Below are 19,587 nucleotides of genomic sequence, written 5' to 3' on the forward strand. Positions count from 1 at the left end.
CATAATTGTGGGAGGTTAAACGGAAAGATTTCATTTCATTTATGAAACATTTCCATCTAAATGGAAGCATGTGCATGTGGTACCAGGTTATAAGTATAATGACAAATAGAATTCAAAGAATTACAAGCCAATAACTTTATTGAACGTGTTTTCTAAAATTTTTGAAAATATTATTCACAAACTCTTTTTTAAATATATATAATCTCTGCGAAATAACTGCCTATGTCTACCAAGCATTGAAACAAAAGTCTCAAACGGATGTGATATATATTGATATTAGTAAAAATTTTTGACTCAGCAGATCATAAGCTTCTTTTAAAGAAATTATTACACATGGGAGTATCTAAAATATTTTGAAAGTTATTTGACAGGTAGAAAATACCAAATTAAAATAAGAAATATCTTGTAGGACTCATCCACTATCAGCAATGGAATTCAATTCCTCAAGGTTCTCCTTTTACACCATTACTTCTTGCAATTTTTATTAATGACTTGACAACAGTTTTAAAACATTCTAATATTTTACTTTATGCTGACAACATTATTTTTTTTAGATTAGTAAATAACATTGAGAACAATATTATGCTACAAAATGATTTAAGTGGAACTATTGTATGGTGTAAATATAATAGTATGAACATAAATTGTTTAAAAACAATGTATATGTCTTATAGTAATAAATCTCACCATTATGTTAGTCAATATAAAATACAAAGTAATACTTTGAACAAGGTTGTTACAATAAGAGATGTAGGAGTAATGTTTGATAGCTATTTATGTTTTGATGAACATCACGAAACATACGTAACGAAACTAAGAAAGTGATAGGCTATCTATTTAATAAATGACCTGTTTTTTTCTCAAACAGATACACGCATACTTCTATACAAATTGTTACTAAGGTCAAAATTACGATATGCATTAATAATCGGGAAAGCTTAGCACAGATGCTTGTGAACAAAATTGAAATGGCTCAAAAATGTTTTAATGGAATGTTATGTTTTAAGCTTGGTTTTGAATATTATAATTCATTAGACCACTGGAGAAAATATTTTAAACTTGAACTATTAGGAAACAGAAAGAAATTGCGGAATTCGAATTTTATGGAAAAAGACGTTTAACAATCGGTACTATGCGGACTAATTAAAAAAAAGAAAACAGTGAATTAGAAGTCCCAATATATAGTACAAGGCCTAGAATATTGTTTTAACCAAATGACAGGAAACATGCCTTAATCACAAGACTTTTAACTAATTACAATAACTGTATATATTAGAATTACATTTGATTTTGTTCCTTAATATGTTTCAGGAATTGACGCTACTATATTGTCAGAGCTTATATTTTTATCCGTGTATAGTACTACAATGAGAACACTGAATTGCAGGAAGGATGCTGTATTTTTTACTCCCAGCTGTTCTCAACATGTTAATAATAATAATTTCTATATTATTATTATTATTAAAATCAATATAATAATATTTCCATTCATTTCAACGAAAGAAAAAAATACCTCGTGTAAATCAATGGCCTGAAACACCAAAGATGATGCAGATATTCAACACCGTTAAAGTAGGATTCGAACCACTGCTACTGTAGGGTTTGAATCTGAGGCAAATTTCTCCATCGAAAATCGAACCTTGAAAGAATATTTTATATAAATGCTTTTGTCTTCATTTTTTTCATTAAGCATTCCTATAATATTTATTGATCTGCTTCACTGCAAAAACTCGTCTGAATTTTCTTCATTCTTATTGTAACAGTTACCTATGAGCATAATTTAAAACTTTATAAAAAAATTTTACTTAGTGAAACAATTACAATTATACCTGAATAATCTTTTTTTTTTATTATTATTTATTTATTTACCTTGATCTACACCGATGGGTTCTCCACAAGAATCACAGTACTCGGCGAACATGGCATCAAAGCAGTGCAAACAGTAAGGCCTTCCATCGCGCATGATGTACCTCTGGCCACCTAGTTGTCGATCGCACTCGAAGCATGCGAAATGCTTCATGTGCCAAGCACGCCCTTCCGCTTCTGTACATTCGTCTGCCAAAATAATCTGGAAAGGAATTAAGTACATATTTTCAATAGTAGAATATCACAACAGAATTTCAATAAAAGATTATACGGGTGCAAGTTTTTGATATGTAAAACAAATTAAGGTTGATTGAAAACAATATGAACAACCTATAAGAAAACATAGGAGATAACTTTACCTTACCAACTGGCGCTACAGCTCTTTGTGAGCCTTGGCCTCCCTAACAATGTGCCTCCATGCTTTTCTATCCTTGGCGATCTCCCACCATCTCTTCACTTTTAATCGTTTTAGGTCTTCCGTTACGTCGTCTATCCACCTTGTCATTGGTCTTCCTTTCCTTCTTACAGAGTATATTTGCTCCTTCATTATTTTCCTTTGTATTCTCGATTCTGGCATTCTCTGTACGTGGCGTAGCCATCTTATTCTCTGAGATTTAATAAACTTTACAATGTCTTCACTTTTTAATATACTGTTTACTTCTTCATTGCTCCTTATTCTCCATATATCGTCTTCTTTCACTGGGCCGTATATCTTGCGTATTATTCTTCTTTCGAATCTTCGTAGAGCTTCTTTTTCTGCCTTGTTCATGACAAATATTTCTGCTCCGTACGTTACGATTGGCCTGATTAATGTTTTGTAGATGGTAACCTTGGTTTTCCTGTTTATGAGTTTGCTTCTGATTAGTTGCATATTTGCGTAGTAAGCCTTGTTTCCCATGTGTATCCTTTCTCTTATCGTTCCGTCCTTTTTGTTTTGTTCGTTGATTGAAATACCTAAATATTTAAACGAGCTCACTCTTCCGAATTCTTTCCCATGTATAACCATGCTTTTCTTCTTAAATTTCTCTGGTTTCCTAGTGACAATCATGTATTTTGTTTTGTTGACGTTTGTTTCTAATCCAAGTTTAATTGCTTCTTCTAATCTTTGGTATGTTTCCATCAGATCTTTTTCTGTTTTAGCCACTATTGCAATATCATCTGCGTATGCGCATATCTGGGTGCTTTTGGTGAAAATTGAGCCTCTTTTGTCTACTTCCTGTACAGCTGCGTGCAGTGCTATAATAAAGAGCGTCTCCTCGCTTGACTCCTTTGTAATACTGAAATTCTCGACTTACAGCATTTCCTATTCTTACTTTAGCGCTTGTTTGGCGCATTATCATTTGTAGGAGATAACTTTAAGTTCATAAAATGCTTGAGGCGACAGTTTGAAAATTAAAGTTAAAAACACTTTGAATACGAAATGTAGTTCGTGATTAATAGTAGTAAATGATGCAGTGGCGGATCTAGAAGGTAAAAACTGGGGGTGGGGCAGCCAGTACCCAGACTATGATAGGCATATATAAACTTTCAAAGATATGTAAATAATAGCTTAACTTATTTTGTCACTGAAAAAACTGCGGGGCCTAGGTCCCCCGGCCCTGGCCTAGATCCGCCACTGAAATGGTGTGTCATGACTATTAACAATATAATCTGAAAATTTGTTTTCAGATGGTATTGCGATCTTAAAACTAAGCACTAGTGGAGTTACTCTATTTTCTTCAATTTTTAAAGCTTCTGTTCTTTACATTTAAAAAAATCAATCTATTCGAAACTACTGGTTACTTTGTCGTACTAAAAAGAAGAAACAAACTACACTAGAAAGACAAACTTCGATTTTTTAATGCTTTTTTACAGTACTTCCTGATTTTAAATATATTTTAATCTCTAGCCAAGTTGAGATCATAGGTTAGAAATATTCGAAAGTGTTGCTATTTAATCAAATAAAGTATTGTTTCGCTTTAAATCAACTATTGTAAAGATGTACCAGTTTTCAAGGCTCTATTAAATCTCAGCGATTATAGTGCTACAGATATCAAGAGTCATTTTTGTCTAATTATATTACTAAATTTACATATCGAGTATCTGTTTCAACTTCTTTTTTAATATTTTGTAATAACAGATTCATGGTGTACGGTAAGTACTCTTCTTAGAACCTTTCACAGTGTATCTTCAAATGAAATATGTAATAAAACATCCCATAATTATCCACTTTAGGCTAAAGGAGACGGATGATTAATGAAATTTAATGACTATCAAGAATTTATGATGCACAAATGTGGGAAGAAACAGGAGAACCCCCAGAAATTTCACAGACACAACAGAAATATCTGATACCTTTTTAAAAATTAGAAGACACTCGCAAGAAACAGACGACTATATCTATCTATATAAATGAAAATGAAAAAGACTATGTTTGTGACTTCTTGGACCGATCTCGATCAACTTTGCAACATAGATGAGGTTTGGCCCTGGGATAGTTTTTATCATTTCATTTTAACGGTGCAATTTAGGGGACACTAATATCGGTCATTTTTGATCATTATATATATATATCGAAAATGACCGATATTAGTGTTGAACCCATAGTTTTTAGGGTCACTGAGATGAACAATGACTCTTCCGATATAATTTTAAATTCAAATTCAGCCCCGCAACTTGGAGGAGGGGGAGATATATAAAAATGATCGAAAATGACCTATATTTGTTCCGAATCCATAGTTATCGGAATCGCTGAGATGAACAGTGACACTTCCGATGCCATTTAAATCCAAATTCAACCCACAATAGTAATATTTAATTTATATTTATATAGATTATTTATTATTTTCTGATTTTTCACTATATTTTCTTTGTTTCTATCGATCTATGAGAGCTTCAGTAATAGTAAAAAGTGACTGACTAAAAGAAACATATTACTAATTTTTCTTATTTTAACCGAGCGAAGCGGGTAATTGACGCTAGTATATCTATCTATCTATCTATCTATCTATCTATCTATCTATATATATATATATATATATATATATATATATATATATATATATATATATTACAGCAAACTTTTTTTTTATTATTATTAGCAAACCTTTACTTCTCATTTCTAAATTTTATCTTATTGATTTATTCGTTCTAAACAAGCTTTCTCCTATATTATTCCCTGAAACAGTATGCCGAATTGGATCTTACAGCAGTTTGCTCACGACCAAATAAGTATTTAAAAAAAAAAAAAACGGTACATATATGTAATACCTTAATACATATTTCAAACGCGTTCATCAATATGTTAAAGACAATGTCTTCTAAATTGGCACTATTGGACAGAAGTAATAGAATATCTGCTACATCTTGAGAGATATTTCAACCACATGTTGGTAGATGACCAAACCGCAAATCTAGAATTTCAGCTGATATAGTGCATTAAAACGAACAACTTCTTTGTCTAAAAAATAGAGAAACAAAATACCATGTTTATTGCTGGTTTTAACAGAACGAAATGACCTTCTGTATGGTAATATATACAGATATGATGGATATTCAGTATCTAGAAAGCGGCAACATTCTATTTTGTAGGCGCACCGCATAAACTAGCAACTGTCTAATTACTGGAACTGAAATTGAAATCAAATTTCGCTACGGCACAACGCAATCAAATTGCCTACTTGTGAAGTTACTTATCTCATGTGAAAGAGATTAGATCTTGCAGTAACAACCCAAATGGACTGATTTAATACTACTGATGCTTGGCGGATGAACCAAGCAGATAGTGCGCAATATATAATTCAAGTTTCAATAAACAAATGGTTGCAGTGAATCAATATAAATAATCTAGAAAGTGGCAATGGAATTTTAATAGGCTCGCCCTCTGAAACCTTGAAAGATTTCACTTACGTTAAGAAGTGGAATATTTATGATTTATGTATTAAGATTTTTGTTTTATGTAAAAGTACTTTTTATGATAATGTGGTTAAGTTACAGACTGCGTAAGAGGACAAAATGCATAATAATTTATGAGATTTCTGGTGACATGTAAAGGCAAGTAATGGTTGAGAAATGAAAGTATTTATCTTTACGTTGCGTTGATTGATTTTTTTTTTTTTTTTTTTTTTAATTTATATTTCACTCGCCTTCTTATTGCGGGCTTGCTCAGAGTTTCAGCTTTCTTAAGCAAGCAAGAACTTCATTAAATTGGACAAAAAACAGGAAAACAATAATATTCTATGAAAGTTTCCTAAAATATTAGAAAATTACTGCATTTATCATTGTTGACTGTCTTGATGGTCAGAGGTTGAAGCTGAATGGAATGTGGCGCTGTTTAAGAACGCCGAAAACGATCTTTCTAACAAACTTGTTATCAAACTAACAAACTTATACTTGTGAGAGAGATATTTAGTTATATTTCAATTATGGTATCAGTCACTTTTTTAAGGGTAGATAAAATAATTTTCTCAACATTTGAAAAGCTTGGATACAGCATTATTGTTCTGTTCATTGCCTATTTCAGATAAGAAGCATATACCTACATGACAAAGTTGGAACTCTGAAGATGCCCTCAGCGGCGGTTGAAATATATTTGGGAAAAATCAGTCACCACACCGTAAAGGTAAAAACTTTTATTTCATTATTTGTACAAGTCGCATAAAAATGAAATATGTAACAAGTAATAGTTAGTTTCTTAAGATAGTAGTTGAACTACGAGAATTTCAGTCTTCGCACTAATATATTTTTGTATTGTGTTAAAGCAGTGGTCGCCAAACTTATGAAGTTTCTGAAGTTCTTATATATATATATATATATATATATATATATATATATATATATATATATATATATATATATATATATATATATATATATATATATATATAACACTTTATATATACTTTTCTTATTTGACCGACAAAAATCTTTATTAAGAAAAAGCAGGCGTGGACACAGCTAGTATGAATTAGGAGCTTCGATTAAGATGGATCATAAACACTTTCCATTATATATCGTTTGTCTATGATTTATTCATTTATTTTTAATAACACTTTTGTTTTCAATCTTTATCAGAAATCGTGCCCCATCTGACATTTTGCTTCAATTTATGTAAGTTAATTCCAGTACATTAGATAATAAAAGCGTTTTCATTTGATATGAACTCACATTAGCCTTGAAAATGGAAGAACAATTTTCTTGCTTAAGCTGCTAACATTGATCCGTTTTATATAGGATTTTTAAAACAGTTTTAGCACTAAAATACTAATACTAATAATATACTATATATGTTCAAAATATTTTGATATGATGTGTAGTATTAGTAATACTATTTGTTGGAAGCATGTATACTTTGTTACACAAGCTTCTCGAGGATAGCTTACTTGCATTTCAATATTTCTTTTTAAATTCATTTACTTTCTTTGCAATTATGTGAACTCATGATTTACGAAATTTTACTGTGCCCTAATTCTGTTATTTATATCTGTTAACAGCCACTATTTTAAAGCTTCAAGGGCTCTAGTAATCCACTTTTCAGTTCTTGCAAAGCCATTTTACAGTTCGGAAGCATTTCTTGTCATTTTTCTCCATTGATACCAAACATTTCGACCCTCATGGAAGTGATGTATTCAGTGTTTATATAATTTTCTGTTCTACGCCACATGAAATGCTGCACATTTTCTACTTCTGAACAGTCGTTTTAATTGTGGAATTCTTAAAAAATGTTTTTTTTTTTCGTAAATAAGTCTTTATCCATTTCTATCTCTGCTTTATTTTTTGTTCACATTTAAGAACATCGCCACTTAATTAAGTATTTGCTGTTGTTGTAAGATATATTTCTCCCATAGTTCATTCTACACTTACCCATCTTTGAAATCCTAACGTATTTCACAAGAAATAGTATCCTAACATAATTACCTGTATTATTGTACACTTGATTAATCCATACATGTTCCAATTTTTATGATTTACTTTCTTCTCTCTACTACTTGGTGAAAAATATTTTCTTACCTATTTCTCTATGATTTTTTACTGTAACAGAATTTGGCAACATTTCTTTCTCTGTTAATGCGATACATCCACTTACATCTTTCTTCTAAAATGCCATCGTAGCCTTCCGCATTAAAGACTAACCACTCAGTCGAAACGTACAAATTTTCACACGCTGAATTCCGGTGAAGATATTGCCAAAGATCGTTGATCCACTTGCTAAGGAGGCGTGTAGCACGTATATAAATTTTCATTCCGACGATTAGATCTAAAGAAAGGCGAGCCTTCATTTTCATTAATATTTGCCGATGCTGCTCATTTGGCAGTATATTCATGGTCTCTATACTAATGGCTCAAGATAGTCTTCGAAACCAGTTTTCCATTTAATTAATCCGACTATATACTATTTTGATTTATTTTTGACCACACTGAAGAATCCAGATTAAAGTTTCTATTAGTATTTTGTTATAGCTCTATTTTGGCAATTTCTATTTCTGATATCCTATTAATATTATTATATTTATTTTTGAGTATGGAATCACAATGGATGGCCCAAGCATGATGTGCTTGTGACTTTATTTTTTTCGGTGGAACTCGCAATATTTATGTATTTCTCTGACCAATGAAGTGCGATAAATAATTTAAATATTTACTTAGAATTGTTCACTGATCTGAAACAATAAGAACAACAATAAAGTCTAATCACGTTGTTGCTCGAAATCAAACAATTATCTTTTCACTTCGTCTGGATGTTATATTTCATTCGTCCAGCAAGTTCCGTGAAATGATTGATATCTCAGGTCAACTGGGGACGATTGGTTGCTTTGTTGTTTAATATCTGGCTTTGTTTTTTCGAAGAATTTACCCTCCAGCAACGAGGAATCGGAAAAAGGAAGAGGTTTCGCATCATATCTTAACTGCAGTCTACTAACCAAGCAAAGGTTGCCAGATCCCATAGCTAAAAACCAAGTTATTTGTTAGTAAGACTATCCATGGCTTTGGATTGATTATTTTAACAAAAGAAACACTGACCACAAATTTTATTTTCGATATTGTCTGAAGAAGGATATGTTAGATATCCGAAACCGTTATTATAATTTAAAATAAAGTGTGTTTTAAGCTTTGGTCAGTAGATCTTCCTCTTTCCGTAATATACGTACAATCGACAGCGGTATTTGGCAATCTCATGCAATTTCTTTGTCACCAGCTTTCAAATGACTGAAACGATTTTAATAGACGTTTCTGTAAAATGTATTTCTGCAAGTTACAAGTCGTACTCACATGTCCCCAATCTTTGAGTTATTGAGGACAGAAAGTGAACAGTGGGCTAGTCCAAATTTTGCAATTTGAGATAATGACTGATTGATTGTAATATGATTTTCCATATGTATTTTAAATTTTACGTCAAAAAATAACCGTCTTCGAGATATAGAGTACTAATTTTTGTGACTAAATGTTGTATAATAATTTTTCGGGACTTCTTATGAAATTATTGATCTCTTTCACTCTTAGGCACAAGAGCTCCTTCGTGGCTAAGCGGTTAGCATACGCGCCTTTGGCGTGGGAGACCCGGCTTCAATTCCCGGCGGGAGCTCATGTGGTTCGAATTCCACGTTAATCAGTAGGTCCCGTCTCGTATAGTCTCGCTGCTGAAAGGGACAAACTCAAAATCAACTCAACTCTTTGGACAAATATTATCAAGAGTCTTAAGTAGTGAGATAGTAACTGTAATTTGCAACAGAAATGTTACAGGTTCAATCAATAGAACAACTGATTTGATAAATCAACTTGGTTTGAGTAATGATGGGAAATTCTGTGACTATTACTATGGCTCAATATTAATATTGGTTAAAGTAATCGATCAAGGTGTTTGTCCTTCCCTTAGCTGTTTCACTATACTACTTCAAAGTGTTTCATTTTACAGACTCTCGAAAATTTAGAGAAACACTGGTATTTAAAATTTATGCAGCGTGAAGATTGTACCACAATGAATAATCGTACCTTAGTTTATCTAGTAGATCTTTTTTTAATGAAACTAGATCGATGTGTATTTCATCCTATTTCCATGTAAATAAGTTTCCCTGCCTACTTTATCTTTGATCCATTTGCTCTTTTAAGTTCCTTCTTTCAAAAATTTAAAAGAAAATTGCAAGTTTTTCGTTCATTATAATATTTACAAGTCAATGTTAAACATTACCAATTGTTAGCTTCGTATGTAGCTCATGTGTTTGGAGCCCGCCGGAAGTATTGGCGGAAATGCCCCATGCTTGATTCATTAATAATGCCAAACTACATTTCTGAGACATAGGTGTTTACGTAATACCCAAATATTATTGTTTTGTATTATACATAGCGGAGCTTGAAACAGCAAATTATTTGACCAAAAACTGTGACGTCTGGCAACCCTAAACCAGTCGAGCTGAGGACAAGAGCAACTACTAAATGAACCGTGTAAAGACAGAGACTTACCTCGTCGCAGGCAGAACATCGTGGTTTTAGCGTTTCGGCGTGATGTCTTCCACAGTAGAGCTTGCCTTCCCGGTAGAAGTAGATAAGATCTACTAGCAGCTCCTTGCAGACACAGCAAACGAAGCAAGCGGGGTGCCAACAGGTGTTGGGTCCAGCACGCGATGCAAATACACAAATGTCTCCACCAGCCAATGGCTCTTCGCACTGCAAATAAATAAACATATTTTAATGAGATTGTGGTTTATTGATATTTTCATGTAAATAAAAAGGTATCCAGGAGGCAACACTCGCTACTAAATACTACATTATAAAGTATTAGCCAGAACTGAAAAATCCGCTGAATTTAGTCCTTGCAGCATTGTCAGGGTGATTTTTTTGATTACCAGTACCAGGGATGTACGCAGGGAGTCCAAACCTCCCTCTCCCCCAATTCCGAGTTTTTTTTATTTTTATTTTATTTTTATTTTTTATTATTTTTTTTTTAATTTTGTTTAATTTTAGGGGCGATTTTAAAAATGCTAATATAATTTATCCTCAATATTGAAGTTGGACCTCCCCCAAGCTTCGGATTTCTCTCGAAATAACATTCCTGTGTACGTGCTTCACTAGTACCATTGATCAGAAATAGTATATCATTTGTAGTACTGGTATATTTTAACCTAATAAAACTATAATCGATATGAACTACCAGCGTGTATCAACTCTCAAAGCATTGGATTAATCAACAGATAAAGGGTTTTTATGCAGTTTGCATTATAAAATGAATATTTATCTAGTGAAAAAAAAATAGAAATCACCTATATATTATTGAATATTTAACTAGAGCTGTAATTACACTACTTGATCCGGGAATTTGCCATGAATTATTCTAAAATACGACAATAATTAGCATATAAATCACGCTAACATTGCACGTTAATAAATACAATTTTAAGTACAGTATTATAGTTATCAGGTGGATTTCCGATATTTATTATATGAAACCTTAAATAGAAACTTCGTAAGAAATATTGATATCTTTTAATATAATCTAAATATATTCTCTACATGAAGATGTTGCTATTTGATACCTATTATAAACCACTGGACAGATATTATATATTGCAGGAGGAAAATAAGAGTGTATGAAATATTAGCTTAAGGCAAATGATGACATCAGCAGTTTGACGCAGGTTACGGAGGCGCTAACGTCAGGGCCATCTATCACCATTTATGGACACGCCGGTACTACCACTTTTATTAATATTATTATTATTCAGGATGAGATATTATTCAATGCAACTAACAAGAACAAAAAATTATAACTCTTGGTTTCAAAAGAGACACTTTCATCTTGCAATAAAACTCTCACACACTGGATTTTTTTCTTTTTAAAAGAAAATGAATCAATTATAGATGCTTTGTTATAGAGTATAACTGCTAACTCCATGGTACTTCACAGCCCATGAAGACTTTGGTTAATCATATAGCATATTTGTTGGGAGAAACAGTCTCAGACTAGGGGCTATAGGGCCCCGGCAGGAGCTTCACTTGGAGGGACCCATCTTATCTTTCCGTGATGGGGGGTGGCTTTTCTTCATAAAGCTGCCAGCTTCATTTATGCGTGGTAATGGGGTTCCTGTTCTGTTCCTTTATGGTGTTGCAATAACTTGTCAAACGACAAACAGAGTGCCCCAGGACTTTATAGAAGTCAATGTCATTTCGGCATTCACGGGACCCCAATACACAATATGATGGTGTGATCCCATTCTTCATATTGTTGAAATATATTCTTATTAGGCTACAAATAAAGGGCCCCAGATAGGACTTTATAATACTGTTAGTTTCATTTCAATAATGCGACCTTAAGGCTACATTCAATGCTGGGGGCCATCGAACTCTGGGAACGGAACACACTACAAGTAAGTATGCTCCAACACAGTAGACGTATTTTATCTTAGTTTCCGTGTGTATTCAGTATTCATTATATAATATTTATATATTTATTTTGAGAGTGCCCCGGCAGGGATCCCTGCCCTCCTGCCCTGGCCAGTCCGAGCCCGGGGAAGAGTATAAGCAGCGCTAGGTCTTCTAAGGAAAATACGGAATATTCCATTTTGCTACAATTTTTATTTGTATAAGAAGAGATCGAATTTCGTGACCTGACTAGGAAGGAAGCAATTATTTTATTTTTGTATACATTAGCCGCGTAGCTATATCCGTTGATAGTTACTATGTAAAATTTTATTTCTCTATTGTTTCAGGTGATGAGTCAGGCGCTAAGTCAGCAGAAGTGACGGAACTTTGTGACATGCAGAAAATTGAGCATCGAGCTGTCATTAAGTGCCTGCTAAAAAAGGGTTGAACACCACAGGAAATTTATATGGACATGGTAGAGAAATTAAAAGATTCCACGCCCTCGTATTCCATGATGAAAAAGTGGGTAGCTGAATTTAAACGTAGCAGAAACAGCATGGAGGATAACCCCCGCAATGGCAAAACTATAACGTTGACACTACAGAAAATGTCAATAAAATTTGTAACCTGATGTTGAATGACCGCAGAATCAAAATCTGTGATCTGGCCCCCTCGGACATTCATTTGTTTAGAAACCTGACAAAGTATTTTTTTGGGAGGGGGGGGGTATTTTCTTCTTCGGATGCAGAGGTGAAAAGTACTGTAGTGGAATATTTTGCAGGGCTCGAGGAATCATTTTTTTTAAAAGTGATGTAGAATCCTTACCGGAGAGGTGGCGTAAATGTATCTTGGTCGAAGGGGATTACGTGGAAAAATAAAATATAACATATCCAAATATTTTCTAATTTTCTAGGTCAGGCCACGAACTCCACCCTCGTATTTTCACAATCGAGATTATATTTTTTTTTCCTCATCTTAATCAAAATAAGTTCAACTTTGTTATTGGTGAAGATTTTTTTTCTAATTTCTCGAAAAATAAAACTTGAAAGTTTTAACCTGATTTCTATTTGGGTAATATATAGTCATCACATCATCTAATGTCTCCAAAATGAATTATCATAAATATTCAGTTCAGTGTCAGCTTCTAAGAGAAGATAAGAATTAAGCCATTAAGTAAATTTTCGTCCCTTAATTCGCAATGATAGAATTGTAATTTTTACCGATACAGTTCCCCCAACAGGGTTCCCACCGACTAGAAAAGTCAGGGAATTCAGCTTACACGTAAAATGTCCTGAAAAAGTCTGAGAGTTCCACGAAAACTGAAAAATACTTCAAAATATAGGGAATTTTAAGTACGTATTTTTTTACTTAGAATTTATTTCTCATTTTGCCTTACTTAGCTATTTCGTAGGAGATATTTTATAAAATAAATTAGTTTGTTTGTAGAACTTCTCTACCTAAAACACACCTATATACAGATACACGAATAGTGCATGAGAAACTCCCCGGTGGAGAAAAATATTGTTGCTTTTTCACATTATATATAGATCTGGAATTTCGTAAATCATGACATGGTAAACCTGGAAAAGTTAGGGATTTTATGCTCGCCAAGTAAGTGGGAACCCTGCCCAACAGCAGCCACTGATTCTGCTATCGTTGGCAGCACACTTTGTCGTAACTAGCAAACTTCTACGCATTGTAATCCTCAGATAATCCTTTTGTCATGTAAGGTCATCCGCTTTAATCTTATTTACCAACAGCATCCTTTCACCTTCCATTTCTCTCTTAGTTTTATCCATACCTTTTATCACGTTACTGAAAATACAATTTCTCCCCAACGAATTTTTCCTCACTTTCTTCTATTTCCCTCTTCTTCTTGTATAATTGTTCCTTATTCTATTCTGGCTCTTCGTACCACACATCCATCTTAACATTCTCATCTCTATCACTTCCATCTTCTTTTCCTGGGCCCTTGTGATTACCCAGATTTCACTACTGTCCATCACTCCCGGTCTTATTACCATTTCATATATACGGCCTTTTAACCTGCAATTTACTTTCTTGCCACACAGCACCCCGCTCATCCCTCCCCAGTATAGCCAGCCAGATTATACTCTATGTTGGGTTTCTATATGTAATCCTCCGTCCTGGTGGAGATACGATGCAAGATACTTAAATTTCAAGGTAGGTAGTAGCTTTTCTCCTTGTATCAGTAAGAAACTTCTGTCTCCTCTCTAGAGTGCCATATTATTCTGTCTTTATTCTACTTATCCTCTTCTCTCTCTCTCTCTCTCTCTCCTCCAATACCCTTCTCCATTTTTCCAGTATCTTTTCTGCCTAATCTTTGGATGTTTCGAATATAATGACTTCATCCTCGAACAGCATACTCCATAGTGAGTTCTTTTTTATCATATTCCTAACACACACTTGTTCGATACAGCAATGTTCTCTATTCTTCACATATTTCAAAAGCCACTAGAGTCTAGACCTTTTTTCTCACTTTTTTTTCTCTCGTAAAGTCCGTTTCTGCTTCGTTAAGTAGAATGTCCCACACAAAACATTTGATGGGTCTTTTCCGGAACTCTGTATTTACTGATTCACAACTTCTACGATTCTCTTCTTTCTGAAGACTTCTTTCACTATTATTATCCTTGTTTTTATTTCCTGCGTATTTCTTCAATAATAGTACTCAAATTACAGAAAACGAGTCATTGTTCTACTCTCTCCCTTATTACCCAGTTTGTTTTTTGTTTTTTGCTATTGCTTTCTTCATTACACTATTTATCAGTAGTGGTTACTGATTTGTAGAAGCAGAGGTTCGCAATATTAAAGATATATGCACACACAAGACGTGCTTCTCCTTGCTCCCAAGTGTTACTTTAATATTTTAGAAACGCCAAGTGGGTTTGTGGTGCACAAATTTCACCATTTTATTCATTCTGATAATCACCATCTCCTTTAACCAACACAGCATAATTTTGGGATGTAAAACTGGAAGATTTAATTTCATTTCATTAAACTATTCAGAAAATGCAAACAGGAAAAATATCTCTACAGAACTTCTACACCGATCTTACTATAACATACACTGTAAATCATAGAGAACTAACAGTAGAACCAGTGGCGGCTATGCTTTCCTCCCTTGCCTTTTACTGATAAATTAAAAATTTCAACGGTAAGACTTCCCTCAAGGGTCAAAAGATGTAACTTTTATTTAATGACTGAAGAGATTTCTGCATTATTAGTGTAATGTGCACCAATAAATAAATACGGAGTACCAATACTACCAATACAATTAATTTTGTATTTTGTTACTTTTCTTACTGTCAGTAATGGTTAAACTCTCTGTTTCAGCATCAGGACTACATACGATATGAACCTACACTTTTCAGAAGGTTTGTCACAACGTGTGAACTTACTAAAAATCGAACACGAATCTCCCTTTCTTTCAAAAACAAAAACAAAGTTTCATTTTACGGTATAAAATTACAGTAGACTTCCAAACTATGCAAAATAAATACTGAAACCGGAAGTAGTGAGTTCTGTAAGTTGAGGATGAGATTGAGGTTGAAATACAGGGATAAAATAACAGATGGAACCTGTTCTCCGGACACTTGATTCATATTTAAAAAAATGTCTCGCTATCTCTTATTAATACAGTGAAACCTCTACTAGCGGACACCTCTATAAAGCGGGCACCTCCCGTAACGGACATATTTTGTAATCCCCAAACACTGCAATAGGAAAAACCATATTGGCAAACCTCTTTAAAGCGGACACACACTAGTACGGACACGGACAGTCTTTTCTTCTTTTATAGGTATTATTTACCTCCGTATTACGGACACTTTCTCTAGAAACAAGTTAAAAAATATAGTAAAAATTCATTTTTAGTAATTCATATATGTGTCACCAAGGAAGCAATGTGACATTTAGCTTACTCAACTGTCTGCTCAGCAACTCAGATGATGCGTCTCTGTTTATCAACACTCTCATGTCCTTTGCTTGCATCCCACTCCCACCTAAGCAGTAGACACAAAAGTGATTGACAGTTGCCCGCCGTTTGGGATGACATGTTATACTACTACCCCTCTGGAATCTCTAACCAAGCAGAAGACTTTTTTTTTTTTCTCGCGGATACGCATATTGTCTCAAAAAAGACACTTCTGGACTGCAATTAACCCACAAATTAAAGCAACATACTGAAAAGGTAGTAAGTAGTGATAAGTGTAAACTATAGCATCTTATTTCAATGTTGTGCCTCGAACATAGAGTATTGGATGGCGGAGGATAATGCAGGTACCGTAACATTTGGTAATATTCGTAAATACACGATTCATGCAAAAATATTCTTTTTCTCTAATTTAATATCGCCTTGATTACTAATTTACGTAAGAAAATATTGAAGCCTCTGTAAGGCGGACACCTCTCTATAGCGGACAATTTTTCATTACCCACGGCTGTCCGCTTTAGAGAGGTTTCACTGTATATAGGAAAAAATATCGAAACCGGAAGTTGTATTAGTTTACAAGTTGTATTACACTTCCGGTTTCAATAGAAGAATAAAAACTAAGATGAAATATGTTAGACTCTATTGGAGTACCGAATCCATATTTACAAAAAAAAAAAAAAAAGTCTCCTTGCTATATGGAAATCAATCTCGGAACCAGAAAAGGTAGCAGATTGCTACCACTTCCGGTTGCAATAAATGAATAATAAAGAAAGAGATGGATCCTATTCTTGCGGTGCTTAATCCATGTCAAAAACTAATTTTCTCTATGACCATTTTTACAATATCTCGATCAACATTGTAACCGGAAATTATAGATCTTCATGACTTCTGCTTTCAACAGAGGGTAAAGGTCGAGACTATACTTACTCTTCGGACATTGAATCCATACCAAAAAGCCATTCTTTGTCATCTCTTACCTTTTTTGCTCTACGGAAAAGCCATTCTTTGCTATCTCTTACTGTTTTTACTCTATGAAAAAGCTATTCTTTGCTATCTATTACTGTTTTTGCTCTATGCAAAGTCATTCCTTGCTATCTCTTACCGTTTTTGCTTTATGAAAAAGTCATTCCTTGCTATCTCTTACCATTTTTTGCTCTATAAAAAAGCCATTCTTTACTATCTCTTACTGTTTTTGCTCTATGAAAAAGCCATTCTTTACTATCTCTCTACGCAATGTCATTCCTTGCTATCTCTTACCGTTTTTGCTCTATGAAAAAGTCATTCTGCGCTATCTCTTACTGTTTTTGCTCTATGAAAAAGTCATTTCTTGCTATCTCTTACCGTTTTTGCTCTATGAAAAAGCCATTCTTTACTATCTCTTACCGTTTTTGCTCTATGAAAAAGCCATTCTTTACTATCTCTTACTGTTTTTGCTCTATGAAAAAGCCATTCCTTACTATCTCTCTACGCAAAGTCATTTCTTGCTATCTCTTACCGTTTTTGCTCTATGAAAAAGCCATTCTTTACTATCTCTTACCGTTTTTGCTCTATGAAAAAGCCATTCTTTACTATCTCTTACTGTTTTTGCTCTATGAAAAAGCCATTCCTTACTATCTCTCTACGCAAAGTCATTCTTTGCTATCTCTTACCGTTTTTGCTCTATGAAAAAGTCATTCTGAGCTATCTCTGACCGTTTTTGCTCTGTGAACATCAATTTGAAACAGGAAACAGTAGTAATTTTTTTACCACATTCTTGTTTTAGAAGACAGATAAAGGTGAAGACCGAATCAGTTCTTGAAATGGTAAATCGATTACAAGAAATCGCTTTTCGCTATCTATTAACGGTATTTTGCTCTGATACCCGTCAACAGATAAACGGAGGACACAGAATTTCTATAAGGCTTCCCATACTCATTCATAGCATAGTTTTGAAGGCTAAAAAAAAAAGTCTAAACACGTCACGAAAGTAATTCATAAACTATACTTTATTAACTATCAATTTCTTTTTTAAGATCAGTACTGTCAACGACTGCAAATGAAAATGTAAAGAATAATGAGGAAAACTGCCGACACTTCCCCACCTCGAACTTTCATTTTTTTTTTTTATCCCCTTCTATGTGGATAATAAAGTATTCTCATTTATAGATTTCCCCTCAGCTTCAATACATTATATTTTTTCCCCTTTCGACATTTTTAAAAAAAAAATCCCTTTCTTTTTAAAGGAAGTTTTGAGTTTTCCTGTTGGCTGCAAGCGATAATTTACATACAAAGACAGGTGCTTAAATCATCAGTCTCAATCAAACAGTGCGTTTATTTCTGCATTCCAACGTGTCACAATGGCGATTTTCACTATTCCTTCATTCGCGAAAGTCTAGTTTCGTTAGTAAAACTCCTAACATGTCGTTTCTTTGCATGCTTGGGTTTCCTGTTAGTAACGGATGCCATAATTCATGGACTAATACTCATTTGCTTTTTTTTTTTTTTTTCGTAAATGAAATCAATAGTGGCGTCTCCCTTTCTTTGCTGTCTCCTGTTTCCGGGTGGAAATGCCCCTGTTTACCATCTTTCAGCACCACTTGGTTCAGGCAGATTTATTAGGTGTTTTCCCTTAGTGCAGAGAAATGGCTAGGGTGAGGTAAAGCTGCTTTTTTTTTTCAGCGAAAGCTGTGCGGCAAAACGACCGGGTGACATTCTGTGAACAGCAATTTTGGACCATTTTCGTTGCGAATTCAGCTGAGGTACCATAACAACACATCTGATACACTTTAGCCACAAGCCCACAATCAATACATTTCCTGACTTTGAAGGTTGTGCTGACGGAAACATGCTAATCCACGCGCAGTTTGTAAAGTAATTCACTACGTATGTGGAAAAAGGGACATGTACTACAAGAATGCAAGTGTTCTTGATTGTTGATTTGAGAATATCGTGTCTGTGGTTTTTGTAGAGGTTGTCTCATCTTCTCCCACTTTTTTTGTCCCACAGTTCTTTCATAAGAATTCAGTTTCACTAACAGTCCGTCTCTTCTAACCTACAGGACATAAATGTGGGAGGTAGAACTGAAAGATGTAATTTCATTTCAATTTTTATAATATTTAATCCGTTTTTTTTTTTTTTTTCGTTCATTACTAAACTATTTTTCTCGAGACTAGTAAACGACATACTGTAGAGTTATTAATACAGGAACTTCTCTTAAAAAAGAATTACGAAGTTTCTTTTGTGGGAGGGTCTGGATTCGGTGGACTTCCGTGAGTATGCCCCTGACTAGTATTGCGAAGCCAATCATCAACCATTTTTGTAATGGAATATGAAGCGTGGAAGAAGGGGAGAACAACTTTTCTTTTAACGTACTTTAATATGCTTATTTTAAAACAAGTTAAGAGAAAATATCGCCGGAAACTAGGTAGCGACAGCCTTCAAGTGCAAAATTCTAATAT

General features: G+C 33.9%; 1 protein-coding gene across 4 annotated transcripts in view; it reads right to left on the minus strand.

Moving 5' to 3' along the window:
- LOC145673369 (uncharacterized) overlaps positions 1 to 19,587 on the minus strand; it is a 695,073-nt gene that overhangs the window by 8,794 nt on the left and 666,692 nt on the right. For all 4 annotated transcript variants that reach the window (XM_081743012.1, XM_081743011.1, XM_081743009.1 and 1 more), the window contains exons 4-5: positions 10,303 to 10,506; positions 1,870 to 2,068 (exon numbers count right to left, since the gene is read on the minus strand). In XM_081743012.1, the coding sequence (XP_081599138.1) occupies positions 1,870 to 2,068; positions 10,303 to 10,506 (403 nt within the window). The remainder of the gene's footprint in view (positions 1 to 1,869; positions 2,069 to 10,302; positions 10,507 to 19,587) is intronic.

The sequence above is a fragment of the Thermobia domestica genome, chromosome 16, assembly GCF_964235325.1.
Source record: "Thermobia domestica chromosome 16, izTheDome1.hap1.1, whole genome shotgun sequence".
In the NCBI taxonomy this organism is placed as follows: Eukaryota; Metazoa; Arthropoda; class Insecta; order Zygentoma; family Lepismatidae; genus Thermobia; species Thermobia domestica.